This window comes from Fusarium oxysporum, chromosome 1, assembly GCF_000149955.1.
Source record: "Fusarium oxysporum f. sp. lycopersici 4287 chromosome 1, whole genome shotgun sequence".
Classification (NCBI taxonomy): Eukaryota; Fungi; Ascomycota; class Sordariomycetes; order Hypocreales; family Nectriaceae; genus Fusarium; species Fusarium oxysporum.
In genome coordinates, this window is record NC_030986.1 from 2,131,356 (window position 1) to 2,151,068 (window position 19,713).

Below are 19,713 nucleotides of genomic sequence, written 5' to 3' on the forward strand. Positions count from 1 at the left end.
AAGCTGGCTGCCTTGCTTGGAATGTGACGATATCTTGTCATCTACGGATAAAAGCCTGTGGGTTACGGGAAAGCGGGCCGGTTAAGAGGCTTTCCAGCTGCTTGATTACGATCGAGCACTCATGTAATTATACATGAAACTAGAGCTAACGCTATCATATCGTATTGAAATATTCAAAGTCCAATAAGCATGCTTCTGTGATTTCTTTCGTCATCATAGGGTTTGTAGACACTGCCCGAGGATCATGTTCTATCTCCTGGTCATGGCCACGAGTCCTTCAATGCAAAAGCTGGATGAAAGCAAATGAGTATATCAATCAATCGGCGCATCTATCAAGTCTCGCTCCTAGTGCAATCAAAGGTCAATACTCGCACAGGATGCCACCACGGTGTAGTACATGCATCTCGAGACAGTCTATCAAAGGTCTTGCTCTTCAAAATATCGAGTGAATTGGTTGGGGCACATATCATCTTCTCATGCTTCCGATGAGTTCACGCTGAGCCTCGCGATCCCGTGCCCCCTCACTCAAGCTTCCAATGCTCCTGAGATCGCCCACCACGTCCTTGGCTTTGCCAAAGTACACCTCCTGCAGGAGATTGCGCATCTTGAGTTCCATATCCTCAACCAATCGTCCCACATTGGCAATGTGGCTGTCATCGTTGTCAACAGGGAGATCCTGCTCAACCTGGCGTGTCATGTTGCCGCTAAGGTCCATCTCGCCTAGGTTGCCACCAGTAGTAGACAGGGTCAGGATCACTGTCGATGTGAGCTTATAGTGTGTGCTTCTTCCTCGCTCAATTGCCTCGAAGACATGGATGGAGTCCCATACACCTTCGGAATTGCCGCCTTGGGGGGAAGCTAAAAGGGGATATCTAGTCAGCGTTCACGGTTCGAACACAGTGTTGTCAGGGGAACTTCATACACTTCTTGAGAAGCACGACTCCTGCGAAGCCATCATCAAGGTTCCAGAAGTAAACACTGCTCACACCACCTTCATAGTATAAATCGCGATAGACATCGAAGGCCTCGTTCGCCTTGACCTCCATCTTGCGAACACGCTCGCTCGGTATCGCACCCTCGCCAGCGCCTTCATTACCACCAGCACCTACACCACCTGAGCCAGCTTCATCCAGAGGAGGGTCGAACTGGTTTGACCACGGTGAGCGGTAGCTGTCTCCATCGCGGTTGTAGTCGCAGAGCAGGTAGTCTCGGCCGGTCTGCTTGCAGCGGCGCACGGTTAGGGGCTGATCGACGGATGACAGAAGGTCTTCGGTCAGATCTGGAGCGATGGAGATGATGGCGTTGAGGTGGTCTGTCGTCTGCTTAGGGTTGAGACGGCGGAGAAGGTCTCTGTGGGTTGAACGGTCAGCGATACGGGGAGGACGTCATTGCGCGGGAGGGTTAAAGTGCTTACAGAGCGGAGTCAAAGGGATCGACAGCCATGATTATGGACTTTCGAGAGCTTTGACTGCGGTAATTGAGAGACTGTGTAAGATTGAAAGGTTGTTGTTGTTGTTGTTTAGGTACTGGAGACGACTAGTGGTTCAGGCGGTCCTTAAGTCGAGGTGAAGCTCTGCGACGTTATGGAGTAGCGGGGTCATGGAGCTCCGTGTGGAGTACGTACTGCAAGTCCATGTAAGTGGAGGTAGTAGGTAAGCTCATGGAAGATTAGATCCTATAGTTATTCCCAGCTGAGAAGCATTGCAGACCGCTACGAGTTTAAAGGTAAGATTTATTGCAAAAGATTAATCAAGGTAGGCTGACAATCGACAGGAAACTGGACACATACCGAAAGCATCCCACCAGTTCAAGCAATAATGCCCATCACTTAAAACTACTAATACTCTTCAATGGTAAAAGGGTTCACCATGGTGTCATAAGATTGCATCGGGGATTTAAGACTGTGAAGCCGCAAGTTAAAGGAAAGAAAGTCAATTAATGGAGACAAAAACACTCTCAAGAAACAACAACCCCTTGATGATGCCTAGCAAAACAAAATAACACTATAGCCCAGCCCAGAGGCAGGTAACCACTAGCACCCTAACCACTACCCAACTCGGCACCAATATAAGCTAATCGACCTACTTCCCGAGTTTCCCTCTCAGTCTGTAGGTTTCCATGCTCTCCCCTTACCCATCCGGCCCAGGAGACTATACTACCTCTGCTCTTTTGCGTGGCATTTAATTGAACCTCATAGATAATAGCAAAACAAACGCATCTTCCTCACCGCTCGCAAGTTCCAAGACCAACCAGTCCATCTTCCAATCTCACAGCATAGCCATATTCGCCTCCAACGCCGCGCCCGTGATGTCCACCAGTGGGCGAATCGCCAAGAAAGTCACCTCGAAATTTTCACAAAAGAAACCTTAACCATTGACCATCCCGATGAGCCGTATCGAGTTTACAGCTGGGTCGGGCCATCCATGTTGTCCACAAGTCATCAGTAACATGTTAGGGCACCGTATGGCCGCCCTAAGCAATGCTGAGTTGCACCTTGTAGACTCAAGGAGCCTGCTTACCGGAGCAGACTCGGGGTAGCTACGTGGTCATGATATTGAATACTTAGTCAATGCTGGAACCACACAGCAGACAATGAGCTTTCTCGGTCCAGGTCTTGTCACCACCCGTTACGTTCTCGCGCAGGTCACGAATCTCCCACGCTGTGGGGCCGTCTTGCATCTTGAGTGTGGCCTCGAAAAGTCCCAGGTATGGCTTGGAGTCTGCAGCCTTCTTCTTGCGACCTTTCTTGGCCGATCCTTTGGCTGATGCGGTGGTGATAGACCGGGACGGCGTTGGCCCAGGTGTAGGGGTTTCTGTTTCGCGAGGTGTTTCGCGAGCAGTCTTTTTGACGTGGACGTTATCGCTCGTTTCGCCGGAGCGGACATCGATCGTAGGTTGTGTCTCTTTCTCCCCAGCGTCAGTGGGCGATAGAGGGCGCGTCGCCTCCTCGGGCTTCTCTTCCTTGACGGCCGATCCCTCGGTTCGATGGGGCTTATCTGTTCCTAGTCGCTCGTAGACTTGCAGGAGAATTTCGTGAGCCATGCATTCGTGATGCATCCACTTCCCGCAACTCGGGCTCGTGCACCCAATCAGGGTCTTGTCAGGGTTCGCAGGAGTTTGACATTTGCACATGAGCTCAACGGACTAAACGGTCATCAGTACTTTCGGAAACCAAATGAGGTATCGAGAGACATACCGAAAGTTGCATGTTGCGGCAGTCGTACGCTTGACGCCAATAAAGCGCGTCTTGGATCTCCTCGTCATCTGACTCTATCCATTGGTTGACGGTAACGGGTCCTGTAACACTAACAACATTGATAATGTCCACTAGAAAAAGGGTTAGTCGCATTGCAGCATGATATCGGTCAGTATTCTAGAACATACTATGATTAGAAGCGATCAACTCATTGTTGCCATGGTACGGCTGGCGGCCTTGAACAGTCTTTTTGCCGTCGAGTGTTCCATACGGGAGTTCGTCCGGCCAGTACATCCAATAAACGCGTGCATAGACGTGGTGCTCATCGGAAGCACGGATCTCGAGGATACGCGCGACCCAGTCATTATTGCTCTTCTTGTAAATACCCTTGCCATCACCTTGAGCTTTTTGTTGTTCAATTGTTACCTCGTTGGCAACATTGACAAAACCTTCACTGTAATACTTGACACTGTTGACTGCCAAGAGTTAGCCATAAGCCCGTACAACGGACGGCGCCGAGATTTCATCGGATACTTACGGACGAAGCTATTGTAGCGCGTCATATCTTGCCATCGTTTTCCTGGTTCGACAGTGTAGTACAAGTCCATGTTCTCGTGCGTTTTGAAGTTGCCCGTTGGGGAGAAAGGGGAGATTTGAATCTGGACCCGTTTATCGTCATCTTGGCCATCGCGCTTCCGCTTCTTGTTTTTTTGACGGTCCGCCTGAGTAGCCGCAGGGCCAGTCGCGTAAGTAATCGTGAAAGGGCACTCAGCGCGATTCTCCTCCCCGACGGATCGCGATCTCTTGCGGTTGCTCATTGTGGCGGTTTGATGCGGTTGGGTATGACCGCGTCGGGAGTGGAGAGAAGGAGGGGTTTGCAGAGGAACGACAAGGCGCGCGAAGAAGCGACGCGGAAATGGGAGAAAAGGTTATATAGAAATGGAAAGAGGATTGATTTATCTGGTTTTTTCGATGTCGCGATCTGTGCTGAGCCGAGCCCAAGCTGCCTTTGAGCAACAAGCCGCGGCTTGCGATGATGTCCTGTGCGCAACGAAAGAGACTCGATTTGTCTGGGAGAGCAACGTCGCAATCTGCGGAAGAACTAAGAACTGAGCCAAAAGCCCAAAAGACTAGTGTCACGTGATCGAGCTGGCACTGGGGCCACCTAAACACCTAAGCTGATGGACGGAGTTCAGTCCTACGGAAGAGCGACTAGCGCCCAGCGTTAGCCAACGCGTCTGGACAAGCCTTGGCTTAGTAGCTTATAAGAGGCGCAGGATGAAGGAGTCTTGGCGCGATTCAGTTAGGTTTTCGGAACGTATTCCAGAGATGAAAATCGATGATAGCTTTGATAAAGGGTAAGTGATTGGGTGAGGCGCAAGTGTAAGGTTTTGAAGAGTCAAGGTTGTTTGTTAACTGGAGTCTGTTTGTTTCAAGGTGGAAAGCAAGAGTGAGGGGATAGAGAAAAAACTGCAGGCGCGTTTGCGTTACATTGAGCGTAAACTTAGGCCCCGGAAATCCGTGCAGGGAAGTCTGCTTCTAGAAACTCCGATCCAATAGTTTATAAAGCTCACGCGTTATTCATCGCTATATAGATATATGTACATAAGAGCGCCCCAACTCTAATCAAAAAGGAAAATACTGTGGTATATTGATTAACTTGAGGTATTGATGATGCTGAATTTAGTTCGTTGTCTAGCACTTATAAATCGTACCCAAATTATGATATCACCAATCATCTAAGTAAACGCCGCCGCTATGCTACCTTACCCATCCAAGAATCAACAGCCATCTGAGCTAGGGTCTTGCGTGTTCATCGACAACACCATCTTCCTGCTCTCTCTGATAGTCGGCCAGCATTCCACGACGCTCAGGCTCATGTTCATCATCGTCTGCTTCCTCCACAGAAGATCCTGCCATTGACTCGGCGAGCTTCACGCCTTCTCTTCTACCGCGCTCGACGTTGATGAACCAGATCAATGGCGCAGGAAAGCCAACTAATGCTGCTAAAAACCAGAAAGCCGGGCGAATCGTACCAGTTCTATCAATGATAGCACCGACGATCGTCGGGCCAAAGACACTGGATCCCTTGTCCGTTATAGCGTACAAGGCGTAGAACGCTGCCTCGGATCCGGGTGGAATAAGCTCACCGTACAGAGAGCGGCAGTAACCACTCAAACCTCCGAGCACGACTCCATATACAGCCGCCAGTGGATACATCTCCCATGGTTGTTGGAGGCCAAACACGCCCCATTCTTTAACAAAAGGAAGGTAACCCAGCAAGCCGTAAAGGGGGATTAACTCAAACAAACCAATGCAGACAAGAATGGTTTGATGGGCTTGGAGGTTAAAGAGCCGTGAGATCCACGACCATCCGAAGGCGCCGAATACCCCTGCCAGAGTTGAAATGACATTTATCATACCAAGTGCCCACGGCTTCATGTGGAGTTGGGTTTTGGCGAATAGAATCGCGGTAGATGACGTGGTTGCGATCGCATCGGACAAGAGAAACCATCCGGCAAGGAACAAAACGATGTCAAGGAGGCGTCTAGCCTGTTGAACGGTTTTGAATAAGCTCTTCCATGAGTACAATATGTACGCAAGCCCTGCCATGATGCCTTTGCGACCGTCATCAGCCAGCGGAGGCCCGGGGCGGGGCCGCAACCACATGGCGGCGGGAATAGTGAAGATGGTCCACCAAAGTCCGACCAAGAATAATACGACTCGTTGGCCCCATGTGGTGTTATGCATGGCGATGAGAACACCAATACAAACGCATTGCAAGAAGAGCGCGGCAATATAGCCGGTACCAATTCCGATGGCTGAGATTCGCGTTGACAGCTGCAGTTCCTTGGAAGTGATTTCCGCGTGGCTTGCTGTTGGTTTCAGTCGCTCGCCGTCTTGAGGTTGTAACAGAGGTGAGGTTGTTGTAACTCTAGACGCCTCGAGCTCACCTACTGAGTCATCCAAAGGACGTGACTCGAATTCAGAATTGGCAAGATCTGGAGTATCAGCAACGTTGACCTCGATAACATCGGGATGATATCGCACAAGTAGCGGAAGAAAGGAGTTCAGTAATACAAAGGATGCGCCAAAGGATGTGTTGGAGATGATGGTCAAGAGGGCGCCGAGAATGTAGTTGTCTTTCGTAATGAAGATGTAAGACATAACGGCGAAGCTCCCAATCCAGGCGAAGCTGAGAAGAAGCTTCTTGCGGTAGTTTCCATGGTCAGCAGCGCAACTGATGCTGACAACGAGCAGTGCTTGAATCAAGACGCTCACTGAAAATGTGTACATGGCGAAGCTTGCAGTGTTGATCTCTACTCCAAACACCCAGACAATGCATTGCCCATCCCCCTCTTTCTTACTGTCGCTAGACCCGCATGGTGTTTTTCGGTCAGAGAGTAGCACACCGTTCTCTCTGGCGAGAGTTTCTAGAAGGATGGGAATAAAGGAAGCTAGAGCATGCGTATCAGTAATGGGTCTTGGCGATCTCCGGGTAGATAGCCCAGAGATATTGCTTCACTATTAATAACCTACCAATTCCACAAATCACATACGTCTCAGCCGCAAATGCATAGGCGTACCACCCTAGAAGCTCCTTTCGACTCGTCGGCCGAGCATCATGGCCAGAGTGACGCGGCACGATTGGCCGTCGCATGTCAGCTTGGCTATTGCGAGGGCTCATATCGCCGTCGCTAGAGGATCGCTCGTCGTCGGCCTCGAAAGCAGAAGTTGCGCAAGATCTAAAGGATCGTTTCGAAATATTAGAGAGTCCGGACCACGGTCTATGGTCTTGGAGGCGCGGACGCTGAGGAAGAGGTTGAAGGTTTGGCGCCATGGCTACAGGTAGCTATGTCGCACTCGTGATCTCACTGGGTGCACGTGATTGGCGTCACAAGGCCGAGACTGGTGAGCTTGAGTCCCCCCAGGCGCATTCAACACCAGACACTTTTCCTCACGAGATTGAAGACGGTTTTGGATTAGTAAAGAGAGGCTTCTGCTCTCGATAAGTCGTGAAGTGCGCCATGTACTCTGCCAGCAAGCGTTGAAAGACAATGGATACGTGGACGCCGACAGTCACGGTTGTTGGATTGATTGTACAGCAATGAGCAGAGAACAGAGTAACAAGAAAAGGCTCACAATTATTAGTGAAATGCGCATCGTCGTACTCTTAAACATGGCTGGCACCCAGAAGCCAAGGGCCGCGGCCATTACCGTCACATCTTGTTCATCCCATCAACTTATGCGCCCCTCCCATGCGAAAGAGGACTAACCAGACCATAATCACAACGGGGTATCACGATGCTTATTCGCCATGTTTGGGTCTCTCTTGGACAGGATCGCTGCAAGCCGGCTTAATCAAGGCTATCTGTGACGATCCATGGGCTATTCGGGCTCTTATCAGGGTCTTTTAAGGACCATTCTAGCACTAACAAGGTGCTTGCAGACTTCCAGTTTCTCTTAGATCAGAGATGGGTTCGTTCGATGCCAAATTGGTTTAGCTTCGGGCTTGGGACTCAAGAGTCCACAGGTCAGAGCCAATCCTGGATTATCATGTTTCTCTTTTCAGCTCGTTCTGCTCTTTAGCGGAGACACGGGCACTCCGCTGTCCGAGGGATCTCTGAGCTTGTCGACTCATTTCATTACCAAAATGTCCATTAAAGAAGCCAGAAATGAGGGGAAGTGGAGCATGGGGTATGGAAGACTATGAGGGATGGTCCTTGATCAGTGGAATAACGTCATGGCAGCCCAACTTGGAGGAAATTTTAGCACATGCATACACTATATGGTACATTCTTGCATGTTCTTTTCTGCTTACTTCTCAGTGAGTTAACGCAATCTCCAACAACACAGTTGCCAGCAGCTGTCAGATCTTTATTTGGAGCAAGGAATGCAGGTCAGACACAGAAATATCAGAAAGCTGGGGTGCGTTGCATTTGTCAATGTCACCAACCACCCATCTACACTGGGTTGTCAGGTTTTATCCCACATGCTCGCGCATTGCGCGATAAAGCAAGCGACACGATAGAAATCAAATTATTCAGAAGAACAGTATGGCATCAGGGGTATTTCCACAATAACCAATATCAACGATAACGCAACCTGAGAACGATAAATCCCGCCTCCTCAAGGTCAAGTCGCAATTCGAGACTTGTCACGGACAATCGAACAGGAGTCTACTTCTTGTGGCCAAAGATCTTGGACTTGAGCTTGTCAGCAAGACCAACAGGAGTCTTGACCACAGGCTTCTCGTGCTCCTCGGACTCCTTCTCAGAACCTGCGGTCTGCGCATTACCAGCGCCTCCACGACCGGTATGGTAGTCTCGGCCGTCTTGGCTTGGTCGGACAGCAGTCTCGGGAATGATGTCCACATCCTTGCGCTCGGTGGTGGGTGTGCCTATGTCAGCGATGTTGCCAGCACCTGATGGAGTTATATTAGCGACTTGTCTGAGTTGTGTGACAGTTGATAATGTATTGTGTAAATGCAGTGACAGAACATTGCGCAAAGGGCACTATGCTAGTAATGACTTACCTCCACGACCAGAACTGTACGCGCCATCACCGTGGCTTCCAACAACGCCAGTTCGAACAACCTCGCCGTCGACATACTCGGTATCGTCAGGCTTGAAGTTGCCTGCGCCGCCGCGACCATGAGAGACTTCAGCAGACATGGTTACTGATAAGAAGACAGGAGTCTATGATGCGTTCAGAGAGTTTGAGTCGACAGTTGAGTAGAGCTAAGTTTATAACGTCGAGTCTGACATAAAAGACAGCCGTTCAGGCGTCAGCGTGGCTCCAGGGCATGGCGACAACTTATAGCACCCATCCCGTCATCGGCCGGACGGGCAGCACAGCCATCAGGTTAAGCTTGTTTGTGTGCCTGAGACGTCTTTGATAAGAGATACATGGCATCATGAGAAAACCACAGCAGGGCTGTTATCTATCGGCTGCCGTCCGATATCACTTATCACTCAAATGGACTTCTCTTATCAGTCCGCACAACCAACCCCCCAGAGGTTCGCCAAGGACGCCTAGAAGACCGCTAAAAACAACTAAACTGTGGTGAATGGTCACTAAATGCGGGTTGATACAGTGCATTTGAGATCTGGGCGCCAAGCACGCGCGATGAGCGACAGCAGGGTGTGACGATGGTTAAATCGAGAGCGACCAGTCAGAAGCCGTCTTGTGTTGCCTGTTTACGTATCGGAATTTGCTGATTTAATGTGGGGGAGAACGGGATCGTTCAACTTATCGATCATCCAATGCCTCTCATTTCCACGGCCACGGGTCAAGAATCCCGTCTTATCAGGGACCCTGCATTTGTATTCGCCAGGTTGGGTGGGATCTTTCTTTCAGCCCAATTTTGTATGAAACCGGCCTTTAAGTATTGGATTCAGCAGGAATGTGGTCGAAGAATGTGCTCTTCTGATGGCTTCTGATGCAATTGTGATGTTGATTGTTCAGTCTATTCACATGTTTGACTTGTTGCAAGCCAAGCTCTCAGCTTCGTCAACCTCAGTATTCCAAGTCTTGACAGCCTAACACAAACTGTTTGCAATCATTTAGCAACCCTATCAATGTCATCTATGTCTAGAATTTCAAGTCTATACGGAAACCAAATTTCTATACCCAACACATATGGTACACACCCCAGCACAAAACAATACCCAAAATAGACATCTTGTCTGGCAGGACTCGTCTTCCAACCCCATTTTCTTCTCGCTTTGGGTCATCACCAACAGGCTCCTTGATCCATCCCTTTGGCACCTGTGTTATAAAGTCATACCAATAGTCCCCCATGATACTATAACCTTCATTTGTAGGATGCAAGCAGTCTCTCAACTCGCCCAGATCAAAGGTGCTGAAATCCACGGCAATAACATGATCACCATCCTTTCGTCGCTGTCGCACAAGTCCAGGGATCAGGGCCCTGTAAATAGGCATCTTGGGTTTCTCAGTGTCACAGGATGCTAAAGGTATCGCGACGAGGATTACTGCATCCGGGCAGTACCTAACAATCTTGTCAATGAGGTCGCCGAGACGAGTTGCAGCATCTTTGGGGTCGTTTCCTTCTTTGGAGATCGACGGTCGTAAATCCATGTCATTCGTTCCAGCGTGAAGGAGGACAAGATTAGGTTTTTGTTCCAACGACTCTGTGACGTGATCGCTTATATACTGAATTGTCTTGCCAGACCAGGCCGCCTAAATACGTATAAGCGTAGTATCTTCGTTCAGTGGCTGGTCTCACATAATAACTGTCCTCCATGGAACCCTGGTGTCTTGTACCCGCAAAGACAACTTTTTCTCCTGAGCCAATGTCAGTATACCCATCAATTAATATCATACTAAATAATCAAAAAGCAACTTACGTGACAGGTGTTTCGCGAGAGAAAGCCTATAACCATTCCCATCGCCGCCATCTGCATCACTTCCCCAACCTTCTGTTATAGAGTCTCCGACACAGAGTATGCGAAGAGGAACTTGCAGTTTCCAGGAATCGTCAGAATCAACTTTGGTATAATTCAAGACATCGTAAGCCGTGAAACCCGAAACATTCCGAGCTATTTGTGCAGCATCCTCTCGTGGTTGTAGCGTTGAGGCATGAGCTGCACTAACAAGACAAGCCAGTAATGAATACCACATGGTTGTTTACCACGACAAACGAGCGCTTATTAAAGAAGAAAAAGATAGGAATGAAACCCAAATAGGGTCGTAATACTAGGAATCAGAACATATTTTAAAGTTACAATGGGAAGAGGTGAGGTGATGTGGTTGTTGGTTCTGGCAAATCTAAAGTAAACTAGTCAGCATTATCATCCATATTGGTTCCACCGCCTATCATTCCTGACCCATGATGAAACACCACAATGCAGGGTTTCTGGAGGATTTCTCGGTATTAAACGTAAGTAACGGAGCAGTCACTTCAAGCAGCTGTTGGGTCACTTGCTCAGTGGATTGTTTGCAAACTTGAGTGGCGCGGCCCTTCACGAAGTCAACACAGAAGGACAAAGATTCGAGCGAAGCTGGTAACCATGTTGGAAAGGAAAAGACCATCTCAGATCGACTCAAAAGAACACTTGTGTAGCAAGTTTTTGTTACGGATGTTAATCTCAGTTCATGCCGATGCTCCATAGTCTCTACCTCGCTATCGCTAGTCCATTCTTAATTCTCAGCAACTCTGCGAGACACGACGTCTTGTCTCATCTAAAATTCTCATCAACGCCATATCGATCACATAAACTCCATATTATGCTCATTCTCATGTATTCTCATAACTTACGTCTCCCATCATGCCCTCCCAGCACGGCCGACCTGAAGGATCTCGCCTGTCAGGGCCTCGTCTCCTCGCAACACTGGCCATGAAGTGCCGTCAGATTTGGCGAGGACGAATTCTAGCTTCGTGCCGAGCACTCTATACGATGACTTCTTTGGGTCGATCGACGCATAGAGGGGGACTTCCGCTGTATAGCGCTTGGGGGGCGAGTCGGTTGTTGTAAGGTCCAGGCTAAGTTGCTTTGGCTCCAACTCGATCTTGGCTGTGCTTTTGTCTATCTTCTTCAAGAAGAAGGATGCAATAACATTGACTGGGGTCTGGTAAAAGTCATGCCTGTAACTGTTAGCACGAACAATCATAGCATTTGACCGCGGTTTGGTTTCGTGAACTCACCTGACGTTGGAAACGACCTCCTCACTATTGGCGCCGTCCTTCTTGCCACTGCCGACAAACAAGTGTCTGTTCTTCGTCTTGCACCCCTCAATCTTCATGAATTGATCAAACTCCAATACTCGCCTCTTGCAACAGGAGTATCCCTTGCTCCCCTCATGGAAGATTGGTACTCCTGGATGGTGAACACACTCCTCGTCATCTCTTGAGCTACCCTTCTTGTATGTTGCGCCGCATGCCCTTCTCTTACAGCCAACACCGTCCGCAATCTCAAGACTGGGATCATCATCTTCCGACTCGGGAGCAGGTGGGGGTGGAGTAGGAGCGTGCTGGGCAGTTGGAATCGGTGCGCGAGACGGAGTGGCGGCGTTCAGAGCATCGATCTTCTGGGCGAGGGCAGCATCATCCTGCTGGGGTTTCTCCTCAAGCTGAGGCGGCTTGTCGGTAGTCGAGTGTGTGCCAGTCGTACAAGGCGGAATATCCATAAACTCGTCAAAGGTCAAGACACGAGGCTTGCAGCATTTCCATCCTTTTTACGGCTAGTTAGTACCTATGCAATGCAATGCACAGTGGCAGGTTAAAACAGCATCTGCTCTGCCGGGTCAACCTACCTTTCTGCCCCTCGTGGAAAATGGGCGGACCAGGGTGGTACTCGCACTTCTCATCTGGATCGGTAAACTCTTTCCCGCAACCCTGATGGACACATTTTTGAGACATTTCGCAAGTAATATAAGGCCTGCACTCTACAGGAAGAATTGATAGTTTAGTGATTGTCTAGAAGGAAGAGAAAGGGATATTTGACTCGGACTTTGGTGGGGTGGGAGCTTCTAGAATTCAAGCTCTGCCGCGGAGGCGATGACGATGCTGGAAACAGAGCTATATTCTCACCGCTTTCCTATTTGGATGCGGGGTCACATCTGATTTGCTCGTGCAATTAGACGGTTGCATGCGTTTCACCTAATCTCAGGCCATTTTCAAGACGGCATTGCCTTTATATATCGAGCCATTGAGACACTTACTTCCACGGGGCTCCTCTAATCTCTTCACCATGTTTGCTACTCGTCGTCTTCTCTTTTCAACAAGAATTACGTTCTTCACTCGGGAAACTTGTGGTCTCTGCACCCAAGCTAAGCATGTATTGTCAGATGTTTGGGATAAGAGACCCTTTGACTATACAGAGGTTAATGTCGATCTCCCAAAGCCTGAGTCCAAGCAGTGGAGAGATATATACGACTTTGATGTCCCGGTGGTCAGCAGAAATACTTACCTAAAGACACTTCAATTCTTGTTAACATCCATATAATACAGATTCACATCAGTAAAGCCTCCGCGCCTGAAGAAGAGCCAAGCAAAGTTGGTAAAGCAATCAAATTGATGCACAGATTCACTGCCGAGCAAGTCGAAGCTCAAATGGACAAAGCAGAGGAAAACTAATTTCTCATTGCGGCACACATCAATACCCCTTTCCTCTGGTTGGTGCCAAGCTTCCATCAGCGAAGCTGAGCTGCTCTTTGGCTACCAGTCCCAAGGACGTATAATCGGTTACTACATTCATCATGTCAAACCCCTGATCAGCGTATATCTTTGCCTGCTCACCCCCTGTACAATATACGCCTGTCTTCTTGCCTGCTTTCTGACCCGCAGCAAGGATCTTGGCAATGGCGTCTTTAAGTTCCGTGGCCATAACTCCTTCGATAATGGGATGGCCGAGGGCGTTTCCTGTTGTGAATCAATACTTTTCCTTTGGGCCAACTTAGTAATTTATGGAAGACATACCAAGGTCGAACGGTCCAATGAATAACACATCGATGCCATCCACGGCAGCAATCTCGTCGATAGATTCAAGTGCCTCCTTGGTCTCAATTTGAACAATGGTCAAGAGAGAATCATTTGCTTGCTGAAGATACTCTGAGAAGCTTGGCTCAGGGTGGAATCGCTCTGGAGCAATGGGTGACCCGAAACCTCGACGGCCTAGAGGCGGAAACTTGGCAGATTGCACAAGTTGTCTCGCTTCTTCAGGCGTTCTCAGCAAAGGCACAACAATCTTTGTCTAGTCAGCAACATGGTATGGCTTCAGAGAGATGGCAACTTACACCGTGGGCTCCACTGTCAAGTGCACCTGAGAAATGTCAACACTGAGTTCCCAAGCATGGATATCTCTGCAGTCTCACGCTTTACCATCCATCCTTGCATATCAGGCAGTCTCACAATGGGCGAAACCCCTAGAGCCGCAATTGCAGGGACGGCATCGTGCATTGCACCATCTGGATATGTTAGGCCTATATTCAACCATCTCAGTATAGGTTCAACTCTTACCATCCAAGTTCCCATGCTCGCAGTCTACCAAGACCCAATCAACTCCTGACCTTGCTAATACTCGCGACACATTTGCACCGGGAAGCATCTGCCAAGCACCAAATGCCTTCTTTCCCTCCAGAAGAGCTGTCCGTAATCTATTAGATGCCTGCATGGCAGACAATCCAGACATGTTTCTGGTTACCACCCGTGGCTGTAACGTGTTGGGCGTCAAGGCCGGTCGTAACCGGAGGGTTGCTGAAGTCCATACTCTACTCATATTGTCTCGTTTTTACCTTGTATAATGGTCATAGATTGTGCAGAAAGCCAACATGCTCGGGGAAGTATCCTCCGAGAACCCAATTTATACGACAAATATCAGACATTTCCCCGGAGGCCCCCGTCCCCAGTCCCCAGCTCCTAAGCGGGGAGCTCTCGATTGCGGGGTCTCGTGGGGGGGATCAAGCTGCTTCAGGAAGCCGATGCCTATCTATACAGCTTGTAATTGGCTGTCAAGAAGACTTATTGTTGTAGGGCGGATGGCTTCACTCATAGGGCGCATATAACTTGGAGTGTTATCGGGTATCTGTGCTTTTATTGTCTTATTTGCAAACTGCAAACTTGCGTGTAATTGTCTATTTTGTTCGCTGTCTAAATCTGACAGAAACAAGAATTCATTTTCCTTATAGCAAACTGTATCCATTATGTTCAATTTTGCGATCAACGTGATCTTGACACCTTTTATACCAATAATTGTACGTGCCCCAGAACAGCCACTGTTCGGCTTGAGCATGGATCCGACTCATCTGCTGCGGGCTCTATTGTCGTCAATTCAGCGGATTTTTCTCCTCCCTAATGTGGTGATTGATAGATTTTCGTTTGAGTCGCTTTTGATGCTGCATCCAGTAATTGAAGGGCTGGTTGCTGTTGTAGAATCGCATAATTGTTTATATCCTTCTAAGGGGCTGCGGTTTTCTTGGTTCCGACTCCGTCGAGTACCGCGCTCAACTTAAGAAGCTTGGAGGCATCTGAGATCAGCGTTAGCAAAGAAAGGCAAATATATTGACCAGGCGTCAGCATACCCCAAGTAATCCTCCTTGATGCTACCAATGGCCCACATTTCTCCAACCTCTGTTCGAGTACCGATAATTTTGACGCGAACGTGAGTTTGTGGCTCAATAGAGGTGTCCTCGTTGTTTGTGAACTGAGGTGGCGTCGCATTGGGGTCATATTTCACATCACTAGGAATCAACTATCGTAACGGTTAGGAAATATCACATCACAGCTATGTGGTGACGTACATGGGCTGAAACAAATAGCTGCAGAGGTCCTGCATGAGCGAAGAAGCCTTGTGGGTTTATAGAGTGTACGACTGCATCGACCTGACTGAAGTCAGACTCCTAGGTCATTAATCCTCGGCAGTGAAGGCCTTACCGTCTCGCCTTTGAATGGCCGCCAAACTACGGCGCGATATCCGACAGTAAATTCAGCCATACCAAGACCGGGGAGAATTCGTCCTTCAGAAATTTCGAAAGCGTCCATGATGGAAATGATGAAGTAGCTGCCAGCGCATGTGCCTTCAACATCCTTCAAGAGCTTCGCGGTCACGAGGTCGTGCATGTTGCGACCCATGAAAGAAGGGTGCAAGGTGACCTTGCGCTCCAAATTATAAAGAAAAAACATGGTGAAAAGTGATTTCGGGGAGAAGCGAAGATATCGATGGTAAGCGAATGGGCGGTTTAGGTTGGATGCAAAGTTGCGATATTGCAATACGTTCGATGGCCGACTAGAGCACGAAAACGGGTGTGTATTCGGTCAAGCGAGAGATTAAGCTAATAACTACCGCTTCGTAGAGTTCTGCGATCGATGGAGGGAGGGCGCCGGGCTAAAGCGCGTACGAAAAGGAACGAGACGTAGTGACAGCTTGGCGTGGGCTTAGAAATGAAACGCGCCGAGTTGCGTATCGCTCTCTGAAGAGAGATGAGAGGAAACAATATATTAAGAGAGAGGCCCTGACGTGTCAAGTCAAATATGACTGCTGACCTTCTTGACGCGAGCGCAGAGGGAGGTTGTTTGTTCCTTGGGTGAAAGACTGCCAAGTGAGGTGGAAGTTTGGACAATGAAATCGGCGAGGCTGAGCTGGCCCATGCGTTCCTATAAGACTTCTCCAATCAGAGTTCGTGAGCCTCTCAGCCACAGGTGTGGCGTCTAAGCGATAGCTGCCTTATCATACCTTAACCTCAGCGACATGGGATTCTAGAGAATATCATTTTCGGATAGGTACTCAATGCGAAATTTGAGTATGAAGAGGCATTTTAAAGTTTGCTAAGTCGTGTGTAGATAGCAGTAAGTAGTTGCTGCTTCGAACAAAAATCACTAGCCCCTCATCTATACTCTCACAAAACACCTAGTGTCAACTTAACTGGCTGAGAGTTTCCATTGATGAAAGCTTCAAAACAGACCGGCGGAGTAGGTACTTAAAAGGAAGAATACCTGCCAAAGACGCAATACGCCAGCACACTATGGCCCATCAGGCCGAATGATCATCACCGAAAGGCATAAACGAGGTCTTGAGTGGAGGTCTCGGCCTCGGCTTCTACCTCTCGCAACCGGACTCTTCCAGAATAAGACCCGGATGGGATGTGGTACGATTCGAGGGAAGCGAATGGAAGCCTCTCAGAACCTTGTCCTCCTCTTCAGATTTTAATCGGCACCAAAATTCTGAAACCTGGGGAATAAACAAGGGCGATGAGTTTCTGACCAATACAATGAGACTTCGTATATTCCTTGCCGGCATTGACTGGCTTCTGTTTGATGGAAGGCGTAATCATCCAAGTAAAGGAGACAAGCACACGACGTGCTGGAAGGCATAGGTAGTGGACATGGGGCAAGGGACGAAAGAAAGGAGCTCCAAAATGGAAGTTACTGTACGGACTTGGGACCCACCCCGAGCAGCTGCGGCGGTGCATTCAAGCGGGTCTTTCTAAGGTTAGGGAGTTAAGGATCAGAAGTGGTAGCAGCCAGTGGACACAGGCTCGCAAAAATGGAAAGCACATGAAAACGAACAACTCATCACTGTAGAAAGCCACTCACTCTCTTTTTACCGTACTGTGCCTGCCGTGCCATACCTGCGTTGTCTTCGGCCTTTGGCAATCGTTGATTTCTTGGCTTGTTTTCTTCTACTCATTCTTTATTACTGCGGGATCCCGCCTTCTGAAGCCTTTACAGCGCGTCTGATTTGACGCACCTCCTGCATCAAACGAACCTGGGAAGGGGGTCATCCCGTCATCCCGTCTCGGACTGTGATACCTCGAGGTAACTCACAATCACCTTAACTACCTTACCTTACCTACTTAGGTACACCTACCCAAGTTGTAATCATCTTCATCATTCATCCATCACAAGAAAGCATCCTTTACCCCCGCAAACTTCCATACCTCAGGGCTCTATACTATTCTTCGGTCGCCCTGAATCTCTTCTTTTTGGACTCAGATCCACAACTGTAGCCTCAGAAATCGCCAAACTGCATAGACCAGCTCACGGACCACGTCAAGTCGAGTTGATCGCTCGTCAAATTATCAAATTCAAAGCAGCTTGATAGGCTTTTTGTCTCCTCACTCTTTCACCCTCAGTCTGCTACAACTATCGTATCGTCTTTGTCGAGGGGGCCCTTACTCATCATGTCTCTGGATCTTGAACAGCACCTCACCTTTGTAAGTCACATTTCGATACGCTATTTATCATATGTCGAATCATACTAATCTGCGGCAGTATGGTGCTTACCACCATAACTCGGTTAATGTCGCCATCCACATGGTTTGCGTTCCCCTCATCCTCTTATCGGGGTTCTGTATGGTTCGTCTCATTATGTCCTCGCCGGCTTATGCATGTTGCGTTGCTCTGCATCTGCTTTCCTCCTAGTACTCCATCTAACATTTCTCCAGGCTACATACACCGGCACTCTCATTCCTACACCATCTTGGATTACTCCCCCTTATCTGGACCTCAACCTTGGTGTCATCGGTGCCAGCCTTTATTCCTTGCTCTATTTGCTCTTAGAGCCCTTTGCGGGCTTCCTTCTGGCTCTTTTCTGCATGGGAGGTGCAGCACTTGGCAACTACCTCCATCAGCAAAACCCTGACACAACTTTCCAAGGTGCTCTGGCTATCCATATTGTCTGCTGGATCTTCCAGTTTATTGGCCATGGTAAATATGAAGGGCGTGCCCCTGCTTTGCTCGACAACCTCATCCAGGCCGTCTTCCTTGCCCCTATGTTTGTGTGGCTTGAGATACTCTTCAAGTTTGGATACCGACCAGAGCTCCGATCTCGTGTCAACAAGAAAGTCCAGGTCGAGATTGAGAAGTTCAAGTCAAAGAATGGCAAGACCCAATAGAGCAATCATCTCAACCTAATCTACTTCCCTGATCTTGAGCATATAAGATGGTCCTTCAGACGACCAATGCTCCGGGTACTGTGTTGTAGAACCAGCTTCAACATCGAGACAAAACACCTTCTGGCGTGTGCCAACTTGCATTTCAGATACCATCAATCGATGATCAGTAGCGAGCAAGCACCCAATCTATCGTCATTGGGCCTCATTGCACGGAATACGACAGTATTCTTTTTGCCGCCGCGGGGACGAAGGTGGCGTTGGTGATCTCACCCCTTTTGTTTACTCGCGCACTTGATGTTCCTGAGAGCAGATTCGTTTGCTTACACGACCGCTAGGTTGTCCTGAGACTCATATGAAATCGGCACGTAAAATACAAGGAGAAGTTTAGGGGGTGAATCGGTCCAGGTAACCGTCTCAGCATCATATGGAGTGTATGGAGTTGTTTCATTTGCAATTAAATAACAGTTAACATCAAGCATGTAGTAAATTCGTCAATAAATTCATATCATTTATCAATAGGCATTATTGATAGTATATTTATCCAGGAACAAATGTTACATTGCTATCTGATCTTTTCCACGATGCCATTCCCAAGGCCATTTCAGTCTGTGCTGGTCTGCTGATGAAGGCAGGGTTGCTGTACGTTGCTTAATTTAGAGCTCATCCTCGTCATCAACATAACAAAGCTGTACCTCTATCGACTTTGGTCGTTCAACAGGATGGTGAACATGGACCTGATATCCTCAAGCATGATCTAGACGCTTGTGAGTTTGTTCATCTCCCCGTTGGGTAAGAGGCAAAATAACGTGACCGCCTCGATCAACATCTATGCCTTGTGGAGGCTCCGAGGAGGAAGGGGGGGCACGTCGAAGCTTGTTGGGGCACCGGCCTCGTCTAAGCTTTGTGGTGCTGGGTTCTGGTAAGCCCTGCGTAGGCAATTCTTTGCACGACTACGTTGTAGGTTTGGTCGACCGTGAGCTTTGCAGTGTTTTGGTGGATATAGGCGTCGTTGATTTGGACGTGTCCGGTCGGTCTCCAACCGGAGTTGCCTGGCAGTTGTTCAAGATATCTGGGCTGTCCTTTTGAGTCGCCATTTCTTGGTGTTTCGTAGAGATCGGCTCTTTGCGGTTTATTCATCTTGAATGCTCGTTCAAGATGGT

General features: G+C 48.7%; 11 protein-coding genes across 16 annotated transcripts; 3 read left to right on the plus strand and 8 right to left on the minus strand.

Annotated features, from left to right (window-relative positions):
• Positions 1-44: 44 nt before the first annotated feature.
• On the minus strand, positions 45-1,663 carry FOXG_00162 (F-actin-capping protein subunit beta). The gene is made up of 3 exons (XM_018376304.1): positions 1,415-1,663; positions 923-1,350; positions 45-858 (listed from the first exon to the last, which is right to left on the minus strand). Exons 1-3 carry the CDS (start codon positions 1,441-1,443, stop codon positions 467-469), a joined length of 849 nt encoding a protein of 282 aa, XP_018231848.1. The 5' UTR covers positions 1,444-1,663; the 3' UTR covers positions 45-466.
• Positions 1,664-1,916: 253 nt separating this feature from the next.
• On the minus strand, positions 1,917-4,633 carry FOXG_00163 (uncharacterized protein). The gene is made up of 4 exons (XM_018376305.1): positions 3,735-4,633; positions 3,385-3,672; positions 3,197-3,327; positions 1,917-3,144 (listed from the first exon to the last, which is right to left on the minus strand). Exons 1-4 carry the CDS (start codon positions 4,012-4,014, stop codon positions 2,563-2,565), a joined length of 1,281 nt encoding a protein of 426 aa, XP_018231849.1. The 5' UTR covers positions 4,015-4,633; the 3' UTR covers positions 1,917-2,562.
• Positions 4,634-4,772: 139 nt separating this feature from the next.
• On the minus strand, positions 4,773-7,579 carry FOXG_00164 (autophagy-like protein 22). Its single transcript, XM_018376306.1, has 2 exons — positions 6,737-7,579; positions 4,773-6,654 (listed from the first exon to the last, which is right to left on the minus strand). The coding sequence occupies exons 1-2, from the start codon at positions 7,035-7,037 to the stop codon at positions 4,994-4,996; spliced, it is 1,962 nt and encodes a 653-aa protein (XP_018231850.1). The 5' UTR covers positions 7,038-7,579; the 3' UTR covers positions 4,773-4,993.
• Positions 7,580-7,659: 80 nt separating this feature from the next.
• FOXG_17819 (uncharacterized protein) lies at positions 7,660-9,938 on the plus strand. Its single transcript, XM_018397806.1, has one exon. It carries the CDS (start codon positions 7,973-7,975, stop codon positions 8,294-8,296), a length of 324 nt encoding a protein of 107 aa, XP_018231851.1. The 5' UTR covers positions 7,660-7,972; the 3' UTR covers positions 8,297-9,938.
• On the minus strand, positions 7,676-9,360 carry FOXG_00165 (uncharacterized protein). Its single transcript, XM_018376307.1, has 2 exons — positions 8,733-9,360; positions 7,676-8,621 (listed from the first exon to the last, which is right to left on the minus strand). The coding sequence occupies exons 1-2, from the start codon at positions 8,869-8,871 to the stop codon at positions 8,377-8,379; spliced, it is 384 nt and encodes a 127-aa protein (XP_018231852.1). The 5' UTR covers positions 8,872-9,360; the 3' UTR covers positions 7,676-8,376.
• Positions 9,634-10,978, minus strand: FOXG_00166 (uncharacterized protein). The gene is made up of 3 exons (XM_018376308.1): positions 10,570-10,978; positions 10,449-10,507; positions 9,634-10,402 (listed from the first exon to the last, which is right to left on the minus strand). The coding sequence occupies exons 1-3, from the start codon at positions 10,841-10,843 to the stop codon at positions 9,824-9,826; spliced, it is 912 nt and encodes a 303-aa protein (XP_018231853.1). The 5' UTR covers positions 10,844-10,978; the 3' UTR covers positions 9,634-9,823.
• Positions 10,979-11,151: 173 nt separating this feature from the next.
• On the minus strand, positions 11,152-12,703 carry FOXG_00167 (uncharacterized protein). 2 transcript variants are annotated; one of them, XM_018376309.1, is made up of 3 exons: positions 12,476-12,703; positions 11,868-12,393; positions 11,152-11,807 (listed from the first exon to the last, which is right to left on the minus strand). In XM_018376309.1, exons 1-3 carry the CDS (start codon positions 12,579-12,581, stop codon positions 11,489-11,491), a joined length of 951 nt encoding a protein of 316 aa, XP_018231854.1. In that variant the 5' UTR covers positions 12,582-12,703; the 3' UTR covers positions 11,152-11,488. The 2 variants fall into 2 exon arrangements, with proteins under 2 accessions (XP_018231854.1, XP_018231855.1); XM_018376310.1 differs by having other exon boundaries at positions 11,868-12,703.
• A 122-nt stretch (positions 12,704-12,825) lies between these two features.
• On the plus strand, positions 12,826-14,562 carry FOXG_17820 (uncharacterized protein). The gene is made up of 2 exons (XM_018397807.1): positions 12,826-13,113; positions 13,173-14,562. The coding sequence occupies exons 1-2, from the start codon at positions 12,913-12,915 to the stop codon at positions 13,296-13,298; spliced, it is 327 nt and encodes a 108-aa protein (XP_018231856.1). The 5' UTR covers positions 12,826-12,912; the 3' UTR covers positions 13,299-14,562.
• Positions 13,124-14,567, minus strand: FOXG_00168 (2,4-dihydroxyhept-2-ene-1,7-dioic acid aldolase). 2 transcript variants are annotated; one of them, XM_018376311.1, is made up of 5 exons: positions 14,181-14,567; positions 14,036-14,128; positions 13,958-13,983; positions 13,641-13,908; positions 13,124-13,583 (listed from the first exon to the last, which is right to left on the minus strand). In XM_018376311.1, the coding sequence occupies exons 1-5, from the start codon at positions 14,437-14,439 to the stop codon at positions 13,318-13,320; spliced, it is 912 nt and encodes a 303-aa protein (XP_018231857.1). In that variant the 5' UTR covers positions 14,440-14,567; the 3' UTR covers positions 13,124-13,317. The 2 variants fall into 2 exon arrangements, with proteins under 2 accessions (XP_018231857.1, XP_018231858.1); XM_018376312.1 differs by having other exon boundaries at positions 13,124-13,908.
• Positions 14,568-14,691: 124 nt separating this feature from the next.
• On the minus strand, positions 14,692-17,153 carry FOXG_00169 (DNA-directed RNA polymerase II subunit RPB7). 3 transcript variants are annotated; one of them, XM_018376314.1, is made up of 5 exons: positions 16,393-17,153; positions 15,594-16,321; positions 15,461-15,541; positions 15,242-15,411; positions 14,692-15,187 (listed from the first exon to the last, which is right to left on the minus strand). In XM_018376314.1, the coding sequence occupies exons 2-5, from the start codon at positions 15,840-15,842 to the stop codon at positions 15,169-15,171; spliced, it is 519 nt and encodes a 172-aa protein (XP_018231860.1). In that variant the 5' UTR covers positions 15,843-16,321; positions 16,393-17,153; the 3' UTR covers positions 14,692-15,168. The 3 variants fall into 3 exon arrangements, with proteins under 3 accessions (XP_018231860.1, XP_018231861.1, XP_018231859.1); XM_018376315.1 differs by having other exon boundaries at positions 14,725-15,187; positions 15,594-16,313; XM_018376313.1 differs by having other exon boundaries at positions 14,725-15,187; positions 15,594-17,153.
• On the plus strand, positions 17,146-19,132 carry FOXG_00170 (uncharacterized protein). Of its 2 annotated transcripts, XM_018376316.1 has the most exons (3): positions 17,146-17,872; positions 17,931-18,014; positions 18,104-19,132. In XM_018376316.1, exons 1-3 carry the CDS (start codon positions 17,840-17,842, stop codon positions 18,551-18,553), a joined length of 567 nt encoding a protein of 188 aa, XP_018231862.1. In that variant the 5' UTR covers positions 17,146-17,839; the 3' UTR covers positions 18,554-19,132. The 2 variants fall into 2 exon arrangements, with proteins under 2 accessions (XP_018231862.1, XP_018231863.1); XM_018376317.1 differs by having other exon boundaries at positions 17,198-17,872; positions 17,931-19,102.
• The last annotated feature ends 581 nt before the right edge of the window (positions 19,133-19,713 follow it).